This window comes from Podarcis filfolensis (assembly GCF_964270895.1).
Source record: "Podarcis filfolensis genome assembly, chromosome: 2".
Taxonomy (NCBI): domain Eukaryota; kingdom Metazoa; phylum Chordata; class Lepidosauria; order Squamata; family Lacertidae; genus Podarcis; species Podarcis filfolensis.
In genome coordinates this window covers 81,286,932-81,301,509 of record NC_139605.1, presented here as the reverse complement: position 1 = coordinate 81,301,509, position 14,578 = coordinate 81,286,932, and the positions used below count along the sequence as shown (strand labels likewise).

The 14,578-nt window shown below is 45.0% G+C and overlaps 1 protein-coding gene and 1 long non-coding RNA gene across 6 annotated transcripts in view; one reads left to right on the top strand and one right to left on the bottom strand.

Annotated features, from left to right (window-relative positions):
* Positions 1–14,578, top strand: part of PRKACA (protein kinase cAMP-activated catalytic subunit alpha) — a 59,840-nt gene that overhangs the window by 17,875 nt on the left and 27,387 nt on the right. Inside the window, exon 1 of one of the 5 annotated variants that reach the window (XM_083599938.1) lies at positions 2,449–4,285. The exons of 3 other annotated variants lie outside the window; for them this stretch is intronic. In XM_083599938.1, coding sequence (XP_083456064.1) covers positions 4,096–4,285 — 190 coding nt within the window. In that variant the 5' untranslated portion in view covers positions 2,449–4,095. Of the gene's footprint in view, positions 1–2,448; positions 4,286–14,006; positions 14,573–14,578 lie in introns of those variants that run through there. One more of the 5 variants, XM_083599941.1, reaches the window with a different exon arrangement.
* Positions 9,352–14,147, bottom strand: LOC310756234. The gene is made up of 3 exons (XR_014544769.1): positions 14,023–14,147; positions 12,123–12,555; positions 9,352–9,714 (listed from the first exon to the last, which is right to left on the bottom strand). It is a non-coding gene; the product is annotated as an uncharacterized lncRNA (long non-coding RNA).

Sequence of the window (14,578 nt, the reverse complement as noted above, 5' to 3'; positions counted from 1 at the left end):
TATCCTCAAGTCCCAAATATTCACTTTCCTTTCTGAAGAGGGGGGGAGGGGCTTCTGCATCTCACTCGCAAGTTCTGATATCCAGTTCTAAAGAGTGTTGTGACAGTCCAGTAGGTGCAGTTGGAAGAGGATGCCACTAAGTACATTATGGTATTGAGTTTACATAATGAGAAAATTGGTTCCATTACCTATCAATTTGGTACATTTGGAAGATATACAGTGATGAGGTGATATATTCAGACTTCAAAAGAAAGACGTGTTCCATTTCTAAGAAACAAAGCTGATGGTAGCACAGTATGATTTTGCTTGTTCCCAAGGTGCATTGCCCCAGGACAAGTTGACCCCATGTTCAGAGTCTATGAAGTAGTATCCTGAATTTTGCTTGCCAGTGGCCACCTCTGAGCAACTGAAGACTTGTCCATGTGTAATCTGGAAGCTTTTCTTCCACTGCAAATGGCAGGTGTGGAACTGCCAATCCAGATAAGGATTGCAGCAGCAGTAAGAGGTTAAAGCTCCCTGTTCTCCTGCCAATTCATACTGAATCCCTGTGCCTACTAAGTTCCTTTTTAAAAAAGGCCATTAATGCAATTGCTAACTGTGTGAAAGGCATCTTGTACAACCCTAATTTTAATGGCACATCTATCTGTACCAGCATCTAAATGTTCTCTTTGGGCTTCAAAATGTGTGTAATTAAGAAGGCATTAATTGTCCTTTAGTTGGTAGTTTATGTTACGCTACAATAGCTCTGCCAAATTGGGGGGGGGGAGGGGTTGACCCCCAAGTAGTTAATGATATAAGAAGAGCCCTGCTGGATCCAATCAAAAGCTGATATGATTTAGCATCTTGTTTCCCACCATGGCCAACCAGATATTGGGAGGAGGTAGGATATGTGCACTCCAGCAACTGGTATACAGAGGTGTGCCGCCTCTGATCCTGGAGGTAGGATACAGCACCTTTCTCCCCTTTGCACAATTGGCAAAAACTGATGAGAACTTTGATGTAGCAGTATTATGGTAAAGGTATTATGGGTACAGAATTTACTTGTACAGACCACTTGCTGTCATCCTAAACTGTCCATTCACTTAGCCTTTCCAGTTACAGTATTTTTCCGTCTATAAGACGCCCCCATGTATAAGACTCCCCCTATTTTGGGGGACTCAGATTTAAGAAAATGGGGGGAGATGTATCTGTGTACAGTATAAGACGCCCCCTAATTTTTGACATTATTTTTTAGGGGGGAAAACCTAGTCTTATACATGGAAAAATACAGTAGGTCTTCTTCATCTGGTTGCATATCTGCTTGTAGTGTTGAAGGGTAACCCTGCTAAGTCAGAGGCACGGAAATTGCTGAGGAGGGCAGAGCACCTCAAGGACTCTTCCACCTGTCCTCTTGGTGTGCCATTCCATGTCTTACACAACCATTGCTTTCTGCCGCTGTGGCTGGTTGCATTTATTCCAGCATGCTCATTAAAAAATATTTTAAGCTTTTGTGCTGAACCCGTCAGAGATTTGCCTCCTGGGATGACCAAAAAAAAAATCACCTGATCTAATGAAGCCTCACCTGCACAATGTTTAACCCTTTCTGTGTCTTCAAAGGTGAGAACCTGTTTGTTTTTTAATGCCACAAATTAAGATTCCTAACTTCTTGAGAGCTTGGAAACCTGGCAACTTACCTGCAGTTAGTAGGTCTACCCTGCTCTAAGTACTTGGTTTCTACTACTGCCTACAAGTCAGTCTAGGAAGGAAATTGTTTGCTCTACTTCTGCTACATTCACATTGATGTATTTGATCTGGATTGATTCAGCTGAATTGTTGTACTGTGAAGAAGAGTCTCATTATTTCCTTTGTTTTTCTGCTAGAGATACATTAACATGCACCCAATGGATTTGCAGTATGAACAGTTGTTGTTGTGAACTTTTGTCTTTTCTGTAAGTCGGGTCTAGAATAATTGTTTGGATTTCCAGAAATGGCATGCTTAATACTCAGTTTGAAGCATTTTCCAGCCATGTGAGAAGTTGTTCTTCCTGGGTGCATCATTAGTCTACCTAGTTCAGTAAGCTGTCTTTGGCAGTAGTCAAATCAGACTGCTCTCAGAGGAAGTGACTATGTTCTTGCTTTGTGATCTGAATGATGATAAAGTGCTGGCCTGCAGAGATGCTTTCTGAACTTTATGAAATGCAGAGCAGCAAAGGAATCCGCTTTGCATTCTTAGTTAATAGCTCAGAGTTTCACTCCTTAAGCTGGTGCATCTCAACAGTTTCAGCAGAGAGAATGGACAATGGTGGAGGGCAGTTTCCTCGTGGACAACCTTTGTGTGCATGTTTTGCTGAACATTAGTGCAGAAGATGCAAAGTTGGTAGCCTGTTCCTTTAAGGACTTTGTACGAAGCTGGCACCATGCCCAGCCTCTTCTCTTCTTCTTCCCACTTCAAGGCTGTTCCTTTGGGGCTTTTCCTGAAACAATACCGCAAGCTACCCTGCCACTCTGCTTGCTCTGCTTGCCCTGCAGACAGCCTCTGAATCAAGAGCCAGCTCTGCTTTGAGGGACAATGGAGAGTTGCAGCACAGGCAGAATGAACTATGCAGCCTGAGTCTGGATCTGTGCTGAAGGCGTAGAGAAGAAGGCTGTCGTCTGGAAACAGCGATATGGAAACTGAACCCCGTAGTCCTCAGAGTATGTGGGAAGGCGACTCTGAATTCAGCTTCCAGTTTTGGACCCAGCTTTTTCTGTGGATGCACTTGGTTGGCCGGTTGGTCACTTACATCCTGCGTAGCTTTGGGGGGCTAAAGCAATAACTGCTTCCTGTCTCTTATGACTTGGTTGTTCTTTGGAGGTCCACTGTGACATCTAATATTTTTAGAGCTCTTTGGCAAGCAGTCCTATGAGGAAGAGACATCGCCCTGTTTTTCTTCTTCTTTCCTTTTCCTTACCTCCATTCTTCTCTGTTCTGGATGGCCTTGCCTAAGAAAGGCTTCTTAACCTTGAGAGAAGGACAAAGCTTTAGAAGCAAGATTTCTGGTTTCTCTTCCCATTTTTATCCACACACTCTGGACTGTGCAGTGATCTTTCGCTTCATTCAGAGAATATGAGCTTTTGGGGGCTGCTTAGCAATAGAATCCAGAAGTTATGAGGACTGCCATTCTGCAAATGAATGTTCACCCTTGGAATGTTGTATTAGTGCTTAGAAAGAGTGATTTCTATCTCCAGAACATGGAGCATCCAAGGGGATATGGGCTTGAATGAGCTCCTACTTTGAGTTTTGGACGGCCACACCTTGTTTTATTCCATCTACAGCATCAGAGGTTTGCTTTGGCGTGCTCTAGTTTCATCAAGTTATCTGAACATCTTGGTTCCTTCCAACTCTACAATTCTATGATTCTATCTCAGTCTCCCTCTCTCCTTGAATTGTTTCTTCTTTCTGTTAAAGAATCACTTCATTTTGGAAGATAATAGGGCTTCCCTACCTGACAATTTCCTTATTTGCCCTACCTTCAGCCCTGAGGGCAAAAGAGATTCGGAGAATTTGTGAGCTATTTTAAGCCTCATTGCATAGCCCTTGCTACTGCTGATCTGGCAGGCCTTCCTCCCTCTGTATTAATCAAATCTGCCTGCTGTTCACCCTCTGATCAGCTGTGTAAGTGACCAGGCTCCCTTTATTTCTTTCTAAACAGAGAGAATATGGAATGAACTGTCTTGGAGCCTTTCTGAGCCTTAGCGTGGGGGCTTGGGAAAACCTGATATGGATGGCTGCCCCAGACTGGTTGCTGAACTGACATGAATGCTATGGTCCAGGGAGGTGGGTTTGATGGAAGTTGAGAGCAGTCGGCTCAAGCCAAATGCCTGTGTGAATCAGTTGGAGGGGAATGTTAAGAGCTCTGCTGAATCTGGGACTGTGTCTGTTCTCCAGTTGCTGCCTTTACCCCTCTCTTCCTGTGGCGGGACAGGAAAAGCAGTGCCGCTGCCTCTACCTGTTGGCAAATAGCAATGACTGAAGAGAGTGCCCTCCTGGATCCTGACTGAGCTGCTTGGCTGTGTTTGCTCCGAGAGCAGAGCTGGGGCAGAGGAAAAGAACCGGTGATAAAATAAAAGAGAAACATGAGCCATGGAGCTGAGGTGAACTCTCAAAACTCCAGCAAGGACAAAGGGTGTAAGATGTCGGCGCTACAGAAACTGGAGAGTCTGGCAGGGCGGATCTTTTACTGGGGGCCACGGAGTGATGCTGGGGCACCGAATGTTGGGGAGGCAGCCTATGAATCTGAGCACACGGCAGCCTGGAATGAGCAGAGTGAGTTGACAAAGGAGCACGGTTTCCAGGGGTGCCAGAATCGGTGGGTTCCCCCGAGGCTCTGCTCCAGAACTGCTGCTGTTCTGTGCCTCTTGGTGCATGCGTATGCTTGTGGTTAAGTGTGTAACTGGAATTTGAAATAGGGCTCTGATATTTTTCAGAGAAGCCCGCAAGTGGCTATAGCCTTAGCTCTGACAGCCATTCTGGCTATGACTGTTGACTACCTCTTTCCTCATGCTAAGCTAAAGTGTAGGGTGCTCAACTTTAATGAGGCCACAGCTGCTTGGTGTGTGGCTTTGATTTTGGCCTTAGAGAAGCCCCATCGGTTCTCAAAAGCCCACTGCAACTTCTTACTATTTGTTATCAAGCTGTTGAAGCCGGATGCTGCTGAATCATCTTTACAAGCTCTAACTTTGCAAGTGTCTATTGCACAGAGTAGAGGTGGGGAGCCTGTAACTCTCCCAAAGTCGTTGGGCTTCTGCTTCTATCAACCCTGGCCCAAATAGCCAATAGGAAGGGATGATGTGAGTTGTAGTCTAGTAACATTGGCGGGGCACAAGTTCCCTGACCTAGAGAAAGGATAGCTGGAGCGTTCCTGAATGTTCTCCCACATTTTGGGGGAAGAATTGCAACTTTTTGGGAAGTTGTTGGCAAAGGTCATTATTAAGAAGCAAATTCTCTTTGCCCGTGTGTTTCAAAACTTTCTTCCCATTTTGACAGTTTTTCCTCCGGCCTCTCCAACTGATGTTGTCACTTTAGCTGTTTTGGTTAAAATGTGTGGTCAGAGTTGTTGACATAGGGAATTTCAGTCTGAGGTTGACAGAGTTGTGAGTGAAAGTCATGGGCTGATGATTGTTGCTTTTTCCTCTTTGCTTCCACTACCAGTCAGGATTGTAGCTTTTGTTGTTGACTTGGTGTGATGTCATATTCTATTTCTGTCACTGGCTATATCTTAATTCATGGTGTTGTCTACCTCTTGGGTGATGGGTTGTAAATAGATGGTAGGTCTTCTATTGTTCTGTCTGGACCACACATTACTCCTTCATCTAAGGCAAAAGGAAGTGGATGCAGTCTTTTCTTGGATCCTCAAGTATGTTTAAACAAAACTGTCACAATGTTTTGGCAATGCTGCTTGGTCTAAAATAGAAGCTTGTAGAACATCTGATGCCAGATTCTTCTTTGGCCCCTTTAATCTTTTGGCATTGATACCTCCTCCATGCTGCATCTGAGTGTGTTGCACATAAAGGAGAGTGTTTAAAACCACCAGCAGCACATTTTGGAACTATTTAGCATATACAGTACACATGTAGATTCTGTGCAACATCTACATGAAACTGCTGACAGAGGTCATTTGAAGATTTTGGCTGTGGAGTCATCAGTATGCAGATGACAGCCACCTCTCTCTCATTTTCATTTGTTCCTGTAAGATAGTTGAAAGGCTGAATCGCTGTCTGATATCTGTGATGGACTGGATATGGTGCAATGAGGGGAAACATAATTCAGACAGAAGAGGTACTGTTGGTAGTTGGACCATGTGATATGAGATTGGTTTTGCAGAGATTGGGTGGAAAGTGTGAAAATGCAGGTGCTTAGTTTGGGGGTGCTTCTTGATCTGGGTCCTGTTTCTGCAGGTGGTGAGGGGTGCCTTTTCCCGGTATCACCAGGTGCAGCAGCTATCATCCTCCCTGACACAGGGGAATCTTGCCACAGTCATTCCTTCTCCTCTAGTGACCTTCAGATGACAGTGCTGTAACTGTTTATGTGGGGCTGCCTTTCAAAAGTGTTTGGAAACCTCAATTTTCGCTCTATAGGACTCACTTTTTCCCCTCCAAAAATTAAGGGGAAATGTGTGTCCATCCTATAAAGCGAATGCAGGCTCCTTGGCTTCAGCGATAGCAACGCGAAGCCTCCGAAGCGCAGAGGGAGCGCTCCCTCCACGCTCCAGAGGCTTCGCGTTGCTTTCGCTGAAGCCTGGAGAGCGTGCACCGACCCCTCTCACTCTCCAGGCTTCAGGGATAGCCGTCTGAAGCCTTCAGAGCACAGCATGAGTTCCCACTGCGTTCTGGAGGCTTCAGGTTCCTTTCGCTAAGCAAGACTCTCCTGGCTTCAGCAGAGAGGGAGAGCTGCGCAGCGCCCCTTCAGCGAAGCGGAGGAGAAATGAAAGGGGCTCCGTTTCTCCTGCCGCTTCGCTGAAGGGGTGCTGAGCAGAGAGGGGGAGAATTTGGTAGTTGCAGCCAGAATGCAAGGCACTTTGAATCTGTAATTAATGTATTTGAATGCTGATTCTACATGATTTGCACTAGCTGCTGATTAGTTATCATGTTCAGTTGCCTTGAACCCTCTTGTGAGGAACTCCAGGCTTTTGCCAGAGTTCGGCCTGCTCCAGAGAGGGTGCTCACCACACAACACCCTGCCTCTTCTTAGCCAGGCAGATAATAAATCAGAACTCCAGCTAACACTGCACAACTCTCTGGCTTCCTGAAGACCAGAAGGTCACTGCAGGGCTGGTCCCTTTGCATCAGCCAATCCACCCAATCTAACACACAGCAAGGCCATTACCTGTAATGTGCATCTGCCATCAGCTCTGTCTTCTTTTGGTTTTCTATTTATTTCAAGATCAGAGCACTAGGGAAATGTGAAGTGCTTCCGATCTCCTCCGATGTTTCCAAAATTGACAAGCCAATTGGAGCAGTTCATTTCAACAGTATAATGTAAGACAGTAGGGGGTCATTTTGTTGCTGCCATTGGCAAGGATTTCTAATCCTTAGTTTTTTAATAATCTACTATAAACCCCTTGGGGATCTGTTAGTAGAGTATCTTCAGCCCACCCCTGGCCTTGAGCATAAAAATACAGGGTAACGTCACGAATGATTGGTGGCTATTTAGCTTCCTGCATAGTTTCATTTGAATTAACTAATTAAGCAACTCTGCAGTAGGATTAGATTTCTCTGGATCTATCAGTGATCCCTGTATTTCATGTTTATTAAATCCTCATAAAGAAAGCATGCTAGTTAAGTCAGGGTGGGTTTTGTCTACCCTGCTAAGCACTGAAAAATTTGTTTCTGTTTTTCAGAGGTGTTCTTTCAAACAAGGTGTTCTCTAGATTTGTGTCATCTTCTCCAGAACTGTTGACTGGATTTGCTTGCCTACCTTGCCCTGTCCAAATCCAGGTTTAAATGTGACTGTCTTTGAGCTTATATTAGCTTGGCAACCCTAAATGCCTAAGCAACAATAAACAAGTATGTTACTTGTCAACCACCTGGCATCCACCCACTGGGGAAGATGCATAGAGTGCATCTGTCAGTGAAATTTTAGGCCTTAAGCATCTGCGCCCTTAGAGCTAGGTTGGCTGGCCAATTTCATTTAAACAAGGATTGACTATGAGTTATTGGGACTCCTGGCTGAAACGTGGCAGACTTCCTATGTTGATCACTCCTGCAAGCTTAGTGTTAGCACGACCAGTTGCTTCTCCAGGTCTCCTAAAGCCCACCAAAGCCTTCCCATGCCAGTTATATAGAGCAGATGTCAAAGGGACTTGTAATTTAGGCAACACATGTTGTCTCTATTCCCAGGGATTCCCTTCCCTTAGTAACAGTCAGATGCATAGTTAAAACCTGTGCAGACTTGGAAAGGTTGGCAGCTAGGTAGAGCTGTTTATGAGAAATTCCTGCAAGATTTGTGATGTACGCATTCAGTGAGATGAATTATGTTCCCAAGTGTAAATATGTTCAAGTGGTCTGGTCCTTTGCTTCCTAGGTCTTGGTGCTGTTGATTTAATAATATTGATTTCTCCCACTGTGCTTTAGGCTCTAGGACAACTTGAAAGATTAGTTCGCCTCTCTTGAAGACAAGGCATAAAGCAGCAGCAACCCCACTTCTGCATGTGGCCTGGTTGATGCAAGGACTGCATATTATTCTCATGACAATTGTGCATCTAGCGTTGCAGGAGAATTGTGATTGGTACATGCATTGAATGGTTATCTCGTTAAATCACAGTGCAAGAAGGCATTGAAGTTAAGAATCCTTACTTTTTGTAGGAAGGCTTGCTGCTTTTTCTCTCCCTCTCCCCGCCCCCTTTCCCTTGTACCTTCCCTATCTTATGCTATGGCAAGTTTACAACATTGTGGAATAGAATGCCACTTTGAAGCCTAAGTTGGGCTGGCACCCTTGGCTCTGCAATAACTGATGGGCAAGTGCTAAACAATAGCTGGTGGGAGGTGCTGTTTGACTCACTGCTTGCCTGCTAATTTTGGTTCTTGGCCTGAATCGGCTGCAGTTTCCTATTGAGCGCAGCCGTGTTAGGGACATGACTGGCTATTCAATCTATTCCCAGGGAAATTGATTAGGGTCACTGTGTTCTGGGCCTCTGGCAAAGCTACTTTGTCCTTCATCTTCTAGACCACTGGGGCATTGTGGTTGAAGGGTGGAAAACCAGTGTCTCTCTCCTGTAGGTGGGCCTCTTACAGAACATGACAGACTGGAGACTGGTATTAAAGCAACCTGTAGCTGAGATAAAGGCTTCAGGATTAAAGAGAGATGAGTGCTCAACCTTTTTTCTCTGGGTGCTGTGTTAAATTATTCTGACTGCACCTGTACACTCATAATTATTACATAATTCTGTTTCGAAGGCATGGAAGAATTCAGCAGAAATTGTGCTCATTGCTTTCTGCTTTGATACTTTTTGTTCTTGCAGTATGTCTCAAGGTACCTCCTCCGGTACCTAAAATGTCTCCATTCTGCACATATAACTTAGTGGAAGATGTTCTCAATGAGCTTCTTACCTTAATTTTGTAATTTTGATGCTTTGCTTTAGGGTCTTATAAGCACAGCAATAGAGGGGCAGTCTGTTGTCATCCACTTTTGTCAGCTACTTCCTAAAGCAACTTCCCTGGACTGTATTTGCTACTGTCAGTAACTTTTGCCTGCCTAGTTGAGGACTTGGGCACTTAACATTGCCTGTCTTTGAACCTCATCTTTGAGGTAGTATTGCAAAAGGGCAAATTACAAACTCTTTGATCATCGTACCACCTACCAACAAAACTTTTGTCTTTTTTGAACTGGGCTACATTTTATTGGTCCATCAGGCAGCTGTTCACAACATCTACTACAGTACTTCACTGGAATAGATTTAAAAGGAGAAAAATAACTAGGTGTTTTCAGCATTTTGATGGCACCTGACTCCAAATTCCTGGATGATTTTCCTCAGCTATGCCATTTAGATGTTAAACAGCATGAGAAACAAGAAGGATCCTCCAACATCTTCTGGAATCAACCAATCAAGTGGAAAAAGAACTAGAAGAGAGTGGTATCTCTTATCACATGTGCGATAACAGATCTAGAAGTATACCAAGAGAGATGGTATGAAGAGCCAGTGAGATGTCCAGGAGTATCAGTGGTTCTTGTTTTTAGCATGTAAGCCGCCTTGAGTCCTGTCAGGAAAAAGGGTGGGGTATAATTAAGTATATTATTATAAAAATATATCATCAAAGCTACCCCACACCTCCCCTCTCTCTCACACACAAATTCTTTATGGTGACCAAAGCAGCATTGGTAGCAAAACTTGGCCAGAAGAAAGATTGATTAGCTAGATTGAGAAGCCACCACCCTCTCAAACCCCTTGCCTCTCCTCCTCAGTCCACACATCTTACCAGCCCTACTTCATGCCTTCCTCAGGTGCTTTTGCTGGCTGGAATGCATCCTTGAACTGTGATGATCCCACTTCCTCGTTGGGATGGAGAGATGTGTACTTTTGCATGGTCAGCTTCTGCATGATGTGGCTTCTGCATGGTCAGAATGCAACCTACTATACAAAAGTAGTAAGGGCTGCATCTGTCGCTCCACCTACTTCTTGCTTCTGGTCCTGCTTCCTCTCTGGAATACAGCTCTTGGAAAGCTGCTCAAGAGGGAACAAGACCCAGGTTCAAGTCACTGCTCAACCATGAAGCTCACTGGGTTGTCCTGAGACAGTAGCTCTTCCTGCTTAACTTACCTTACAGGGTACTTAGGAGGATAAAAGCTAGGGGAGCAGGGAGAACCATATATGCTACTCCCTGGCCTTCCTTGAAAAATGGAGTATAATTTAAAAGCAACTGTATGGCAGGAATCTTTCAGCCATAAAGGTAGGAATATTATAGCGGGACTAGGTGGGAGGTAGGAATGGAATGGTCACTTATAACACTGCACCTATCCAGTGGCAGGTGCTGGTAGCATTTGCTCAGCCCCATTGCACACAGTAGTAACAGCACCAAAGACTCCTATGCATGGGAAGAATTGGTTTTCCCAGGCATAAATAGTAAGTGCCATCACTGGCAAAGTGCAGTAACTCTTGGAACAGAAGCACAGCTTCTGAGAAAGGCATCTCAACTGCACATGACATGAGTTGCAACTGCATATTCGTTGCATAAAAAAAAATTGGCGGGCCCTAACAAGAGACTTGTGCTCTATAGGCTCTATTTTTTTTTTTAAAATGAGCTGCGTACAAGCAGATGATCATAGCCAGTGCTAAAGCAGTGAATGTGCTTTGTGGAGCCTCTGCCCCCTGCCACTGCCCACAAGCACAGAATGGGATCTGTGTGCATAGAACACCAACTGGTGACTATTCTGGAAGTGAGCCAGGGACTGGCAGCTTGAAGGCCAGTGTTGAATGGTGTCATTGTTTCTTATTGATACACCTGCCCAAGAGCCATAGATTCTGGAAATGCAAGAGAATGAAATTCGCAAGGAAAAAACAATGTCCAATCTTAAGTGAGAAAGGGAGCAGTATTATGATAGAAAGGGTTTGGTGGCTGCTGAAAGGAGAGAATCAAGACAGCGAGAGCCACAGCAAAACTCCAGATTCCTCCACTGAGCATGTAAGCTTCCACGTTGGCTGCTCCCAGGACTGGACTGCACTAGCAAAAAAATTCCATATCAAGTAGAAGTACAAAAGCACTTTTGCCATATTTTAAATGGAATACATAAACAGGGTTCCTACTTGTTCTCAACAAACTTCTCCTTCAGAAAGTTGAGGAAACAATGAGGGACATGCTATTTTTAGATCAGAATCTGACTAATAGGAAGGAAATGTTTGAGTCTGTGAAAACAGTTGGCTATGTAAAAGAAAGTAACTATGAACTGCTGAAGTCCATGATCCTGAAATAGGAAGAGGAAGGGCAGCAGAATAGCAATGAATGTTTAACAGCTGAAAGCTTCAAAAAGAGCATTAGCTTTTTGAAAAGTGTTGGCTGGAAAAATGTTTTGAAAGGAGAATCTATGATAGCAATCAAAGCCTGATGTTCTTTCCTAATATGATCAGGGCAGGAAATGGGACCTCCAAAACAAAGTTGAAAGGAAGTCAGCCTACCTTAATATCTGCCACTGACTGATGGTGCAAATGGGGACATCTTGCATTGCTTCTACTGTCTGACCCTTAGAGAAAGGGAGCTCTGTTATGAGAAATGCAGCTGCCTGGAACACCTGTGTTCTCCATGATTGCAAGTCATCATTTGGTGTGACATTCTTGGGGTCTTCTGGGAATCTCTCTTGTGCCAACCCTAGACATTTTGCTGCCTCAAGTGGAGCCCAAATTATGTCGACTAGGGTCAGCATTTTAAAATGTCTTTGCCACCTATTCAGATACAGATTCTTGCCTTCATCCATCTCTTCATCACTGCCCCTTTGGTGCCACATACAGCAGAATTCTACCTTGTTACATGGTAGGGATGGTCATGATCCCCCCCCCCCTTTGGAGATCATAAATTCTAAAAAAGATGGCATGTAGGGCTCAAACAATTTCAGACCAAATAGGTTAAAAAAATATGTAATTGTGCCTGCAGCACTAAAGGAAACCATTACTCACCTTGGAACCTGTTGGTAATTGGCCTTCTAGGGTGGTCTGATCCATCAAGATGTATGCCATGCTGTTTTGCCTCCAACTGTAGTTCTTTGCACTACTTTACAGGTGAAACATTTCCATGTGTGTCTGAAGGTTGGAAGGATGTTTGCCATGTCTGAAAGTGGGGTAGAAATATATATATAAAAAATAAAAAATTGTCCAGTAGCACCTTAGAGACCAACTAAGTTTGTTCTTGGTATGAGCTTTCATGTGCACGCAGACTTCTTCAGATACCTTGTGAGGTTGATGGACTTGCATTTCATGCGGCTTAAAGTGGTGCCTTCCATGGTTCTAGATTCAGGTAGGTGTTGGTCTGATGCAGTAGAAATATATAAATTAAAAATTGTCCAGTTGGGTAGTCACCTTCCCATTGAACAGACTTCAGTAAAAAGTGCTCCTGGCTAGCCTGGCCTGCTCCTGAAATGAAGAAACCAAGGACTAACGCCATCAGTTGTTTGACGGTATCTCCGTCCCTTCTAGTATTCTCGGAGCCTGCTGACCATCATTCCTTCAGACGCATTCAGAACCTAGCACTTTCAGACAGAGCCTCCCTCCCATATGCTGCCAGAAACCATTGGATTCTCTTCACAGGGGCTATTACAAAATTCTGAGGCAGACTCAGCCAGCTGATGCTCAAAAAGCAAAAGCGGGGGGGGGGGGTTTGCTTTTGATCCATTCTTGCTTATGAGACGCTCTGAGAAGGTTGGGCTGATCTTTGAGCATCCTCTGTATGGAGGTTATCTTTAGCTCAGCTACCGAGCAGTCGTTCCTTCTGAAATCACTGTTCTGCTTTTCTCTTGAGAAATTAGTCCAGCTCTGACTTGAGGGAGCAATGTGAAGCCTTAGGCCTTCTGGCATTTCATTGTACTTGTGCTGGATAGGACTCCTTTTATCTCCTCAAATATATATGTGTGTGTCTATGTTGTAGATTTCATTCTACTTCGTATTTCCACATGAGTCCTGCTACTATCTCTAGCTACTTCTGTTGGGCCACCACCTCCAGAGAGTCCTGTGCTGGATAGCTGCATATGCTTCATCTTCTAGTAAATTGGCAATTGCGGTGTTGCTGTCATGCCTTATTATCTCACTGGTCATCACCTGCAGGCCATGTAAACAAGCCACTCTCCTCTCATCCCTTGGTATTTTCTTTTGGATTAGGAGCTGCTCTTGTATAGGTTACTTTAAGCCTGTGTTAACCTGTTTCTATTAATGAAAAGAGACACAGGGCTATCTGTTCTTGGCAAGCATGTGCTTGAACTTGCTTTCTGTTCTGGTGTTTGTTTGTTTTTGGGATCTGCTCTGGGGTGGCTGGGTTAAGAGGCGATTCCTTTTCAATCTTTGGGGCTTCCTCTCTTTTTCAGCAGCCGCCTGGCACTTCACTCACACACATCAAAGTAAAAACCTAACAAGTAATGAGGGTGAGTGAAGCAGGAGCTCAAGGTGGAACTGAGATCACTAATGGCAGAATGAAAATCTTACGGCTGGGCTGATAAAATGTTTTCATTCCGAGGGAACAAAAGAAAGGGTTTCTCTCGGCACCAGCTGGAGACCTGGGCTTTTACTTTCTCTGCTTCCTCTCCCCTCTTGAGGAATAGAAAAGAGATGTATAGGCACCACTTGAAAACAAGCAAAAACACAAGTTGCCTAATAATGCAGGCTGGTCTTGGCTTGGGTCAGTTTGCAGGGCGTGGGGGGGAGGATCTACGGCAGCCTTTTGTGATAGGTTTGTGAATGAGCTGCCTTTGGTGACTGGCAGTATCTTTCTCGCCGCCGCCTCCTCTCTTTCTCTTTGCATTGCCATCATGTGATCTCCTGTCCCCCTTCTCCCCCCCAGCATTGTTTCGTAACCAGCTGTCCCACTTACAGAACAGTTGTTTCTGGACTTCGGGGAAGTGTTACACTGGGGGGGAAATGGTTTGCACAGCATCTGCGATGACTCTCTCGACCTCATCTCTAGGCAGAGGCCACGTTGGCATGGTCTAGTTCAAGCCTCGCTCCACTTGGAATCTCAGGAGCTCCGTGTATGGTGGATCTTCAAGGTGGAGCCTGCTGTGTCTGAATAAGCAGCAGGTGTTCCAGAGGAGCCTTTCCAGGTGCTATGGTAGATCACTCCTGCTGGCTATAACGGTGGCCTACACTGATGCAGTCGAAGGAAAGGGAGAGAAGGCGAAACAGGCGTGCCCTGGAGCTGCGCTCAGCCCTTTGCTGGCTGGGGACTCTCTTTCGCTTCCAGGAGAAGTTGAGCTCCAGGCGAGGGCCGTGTTTGCTTTTGCCGCCAGGGGCAAAGTCCCCCATGAGCCGTCGGGTCAGCCCTTCCCCGCCACCCGTTTTGACCTTTTAACTGTATGGTTGCAGCTACGGAAACAGCCAGGTCACCAGGTGGACCCTTGGGGTTGAGGGCCACCGAATGGATGGTAAGG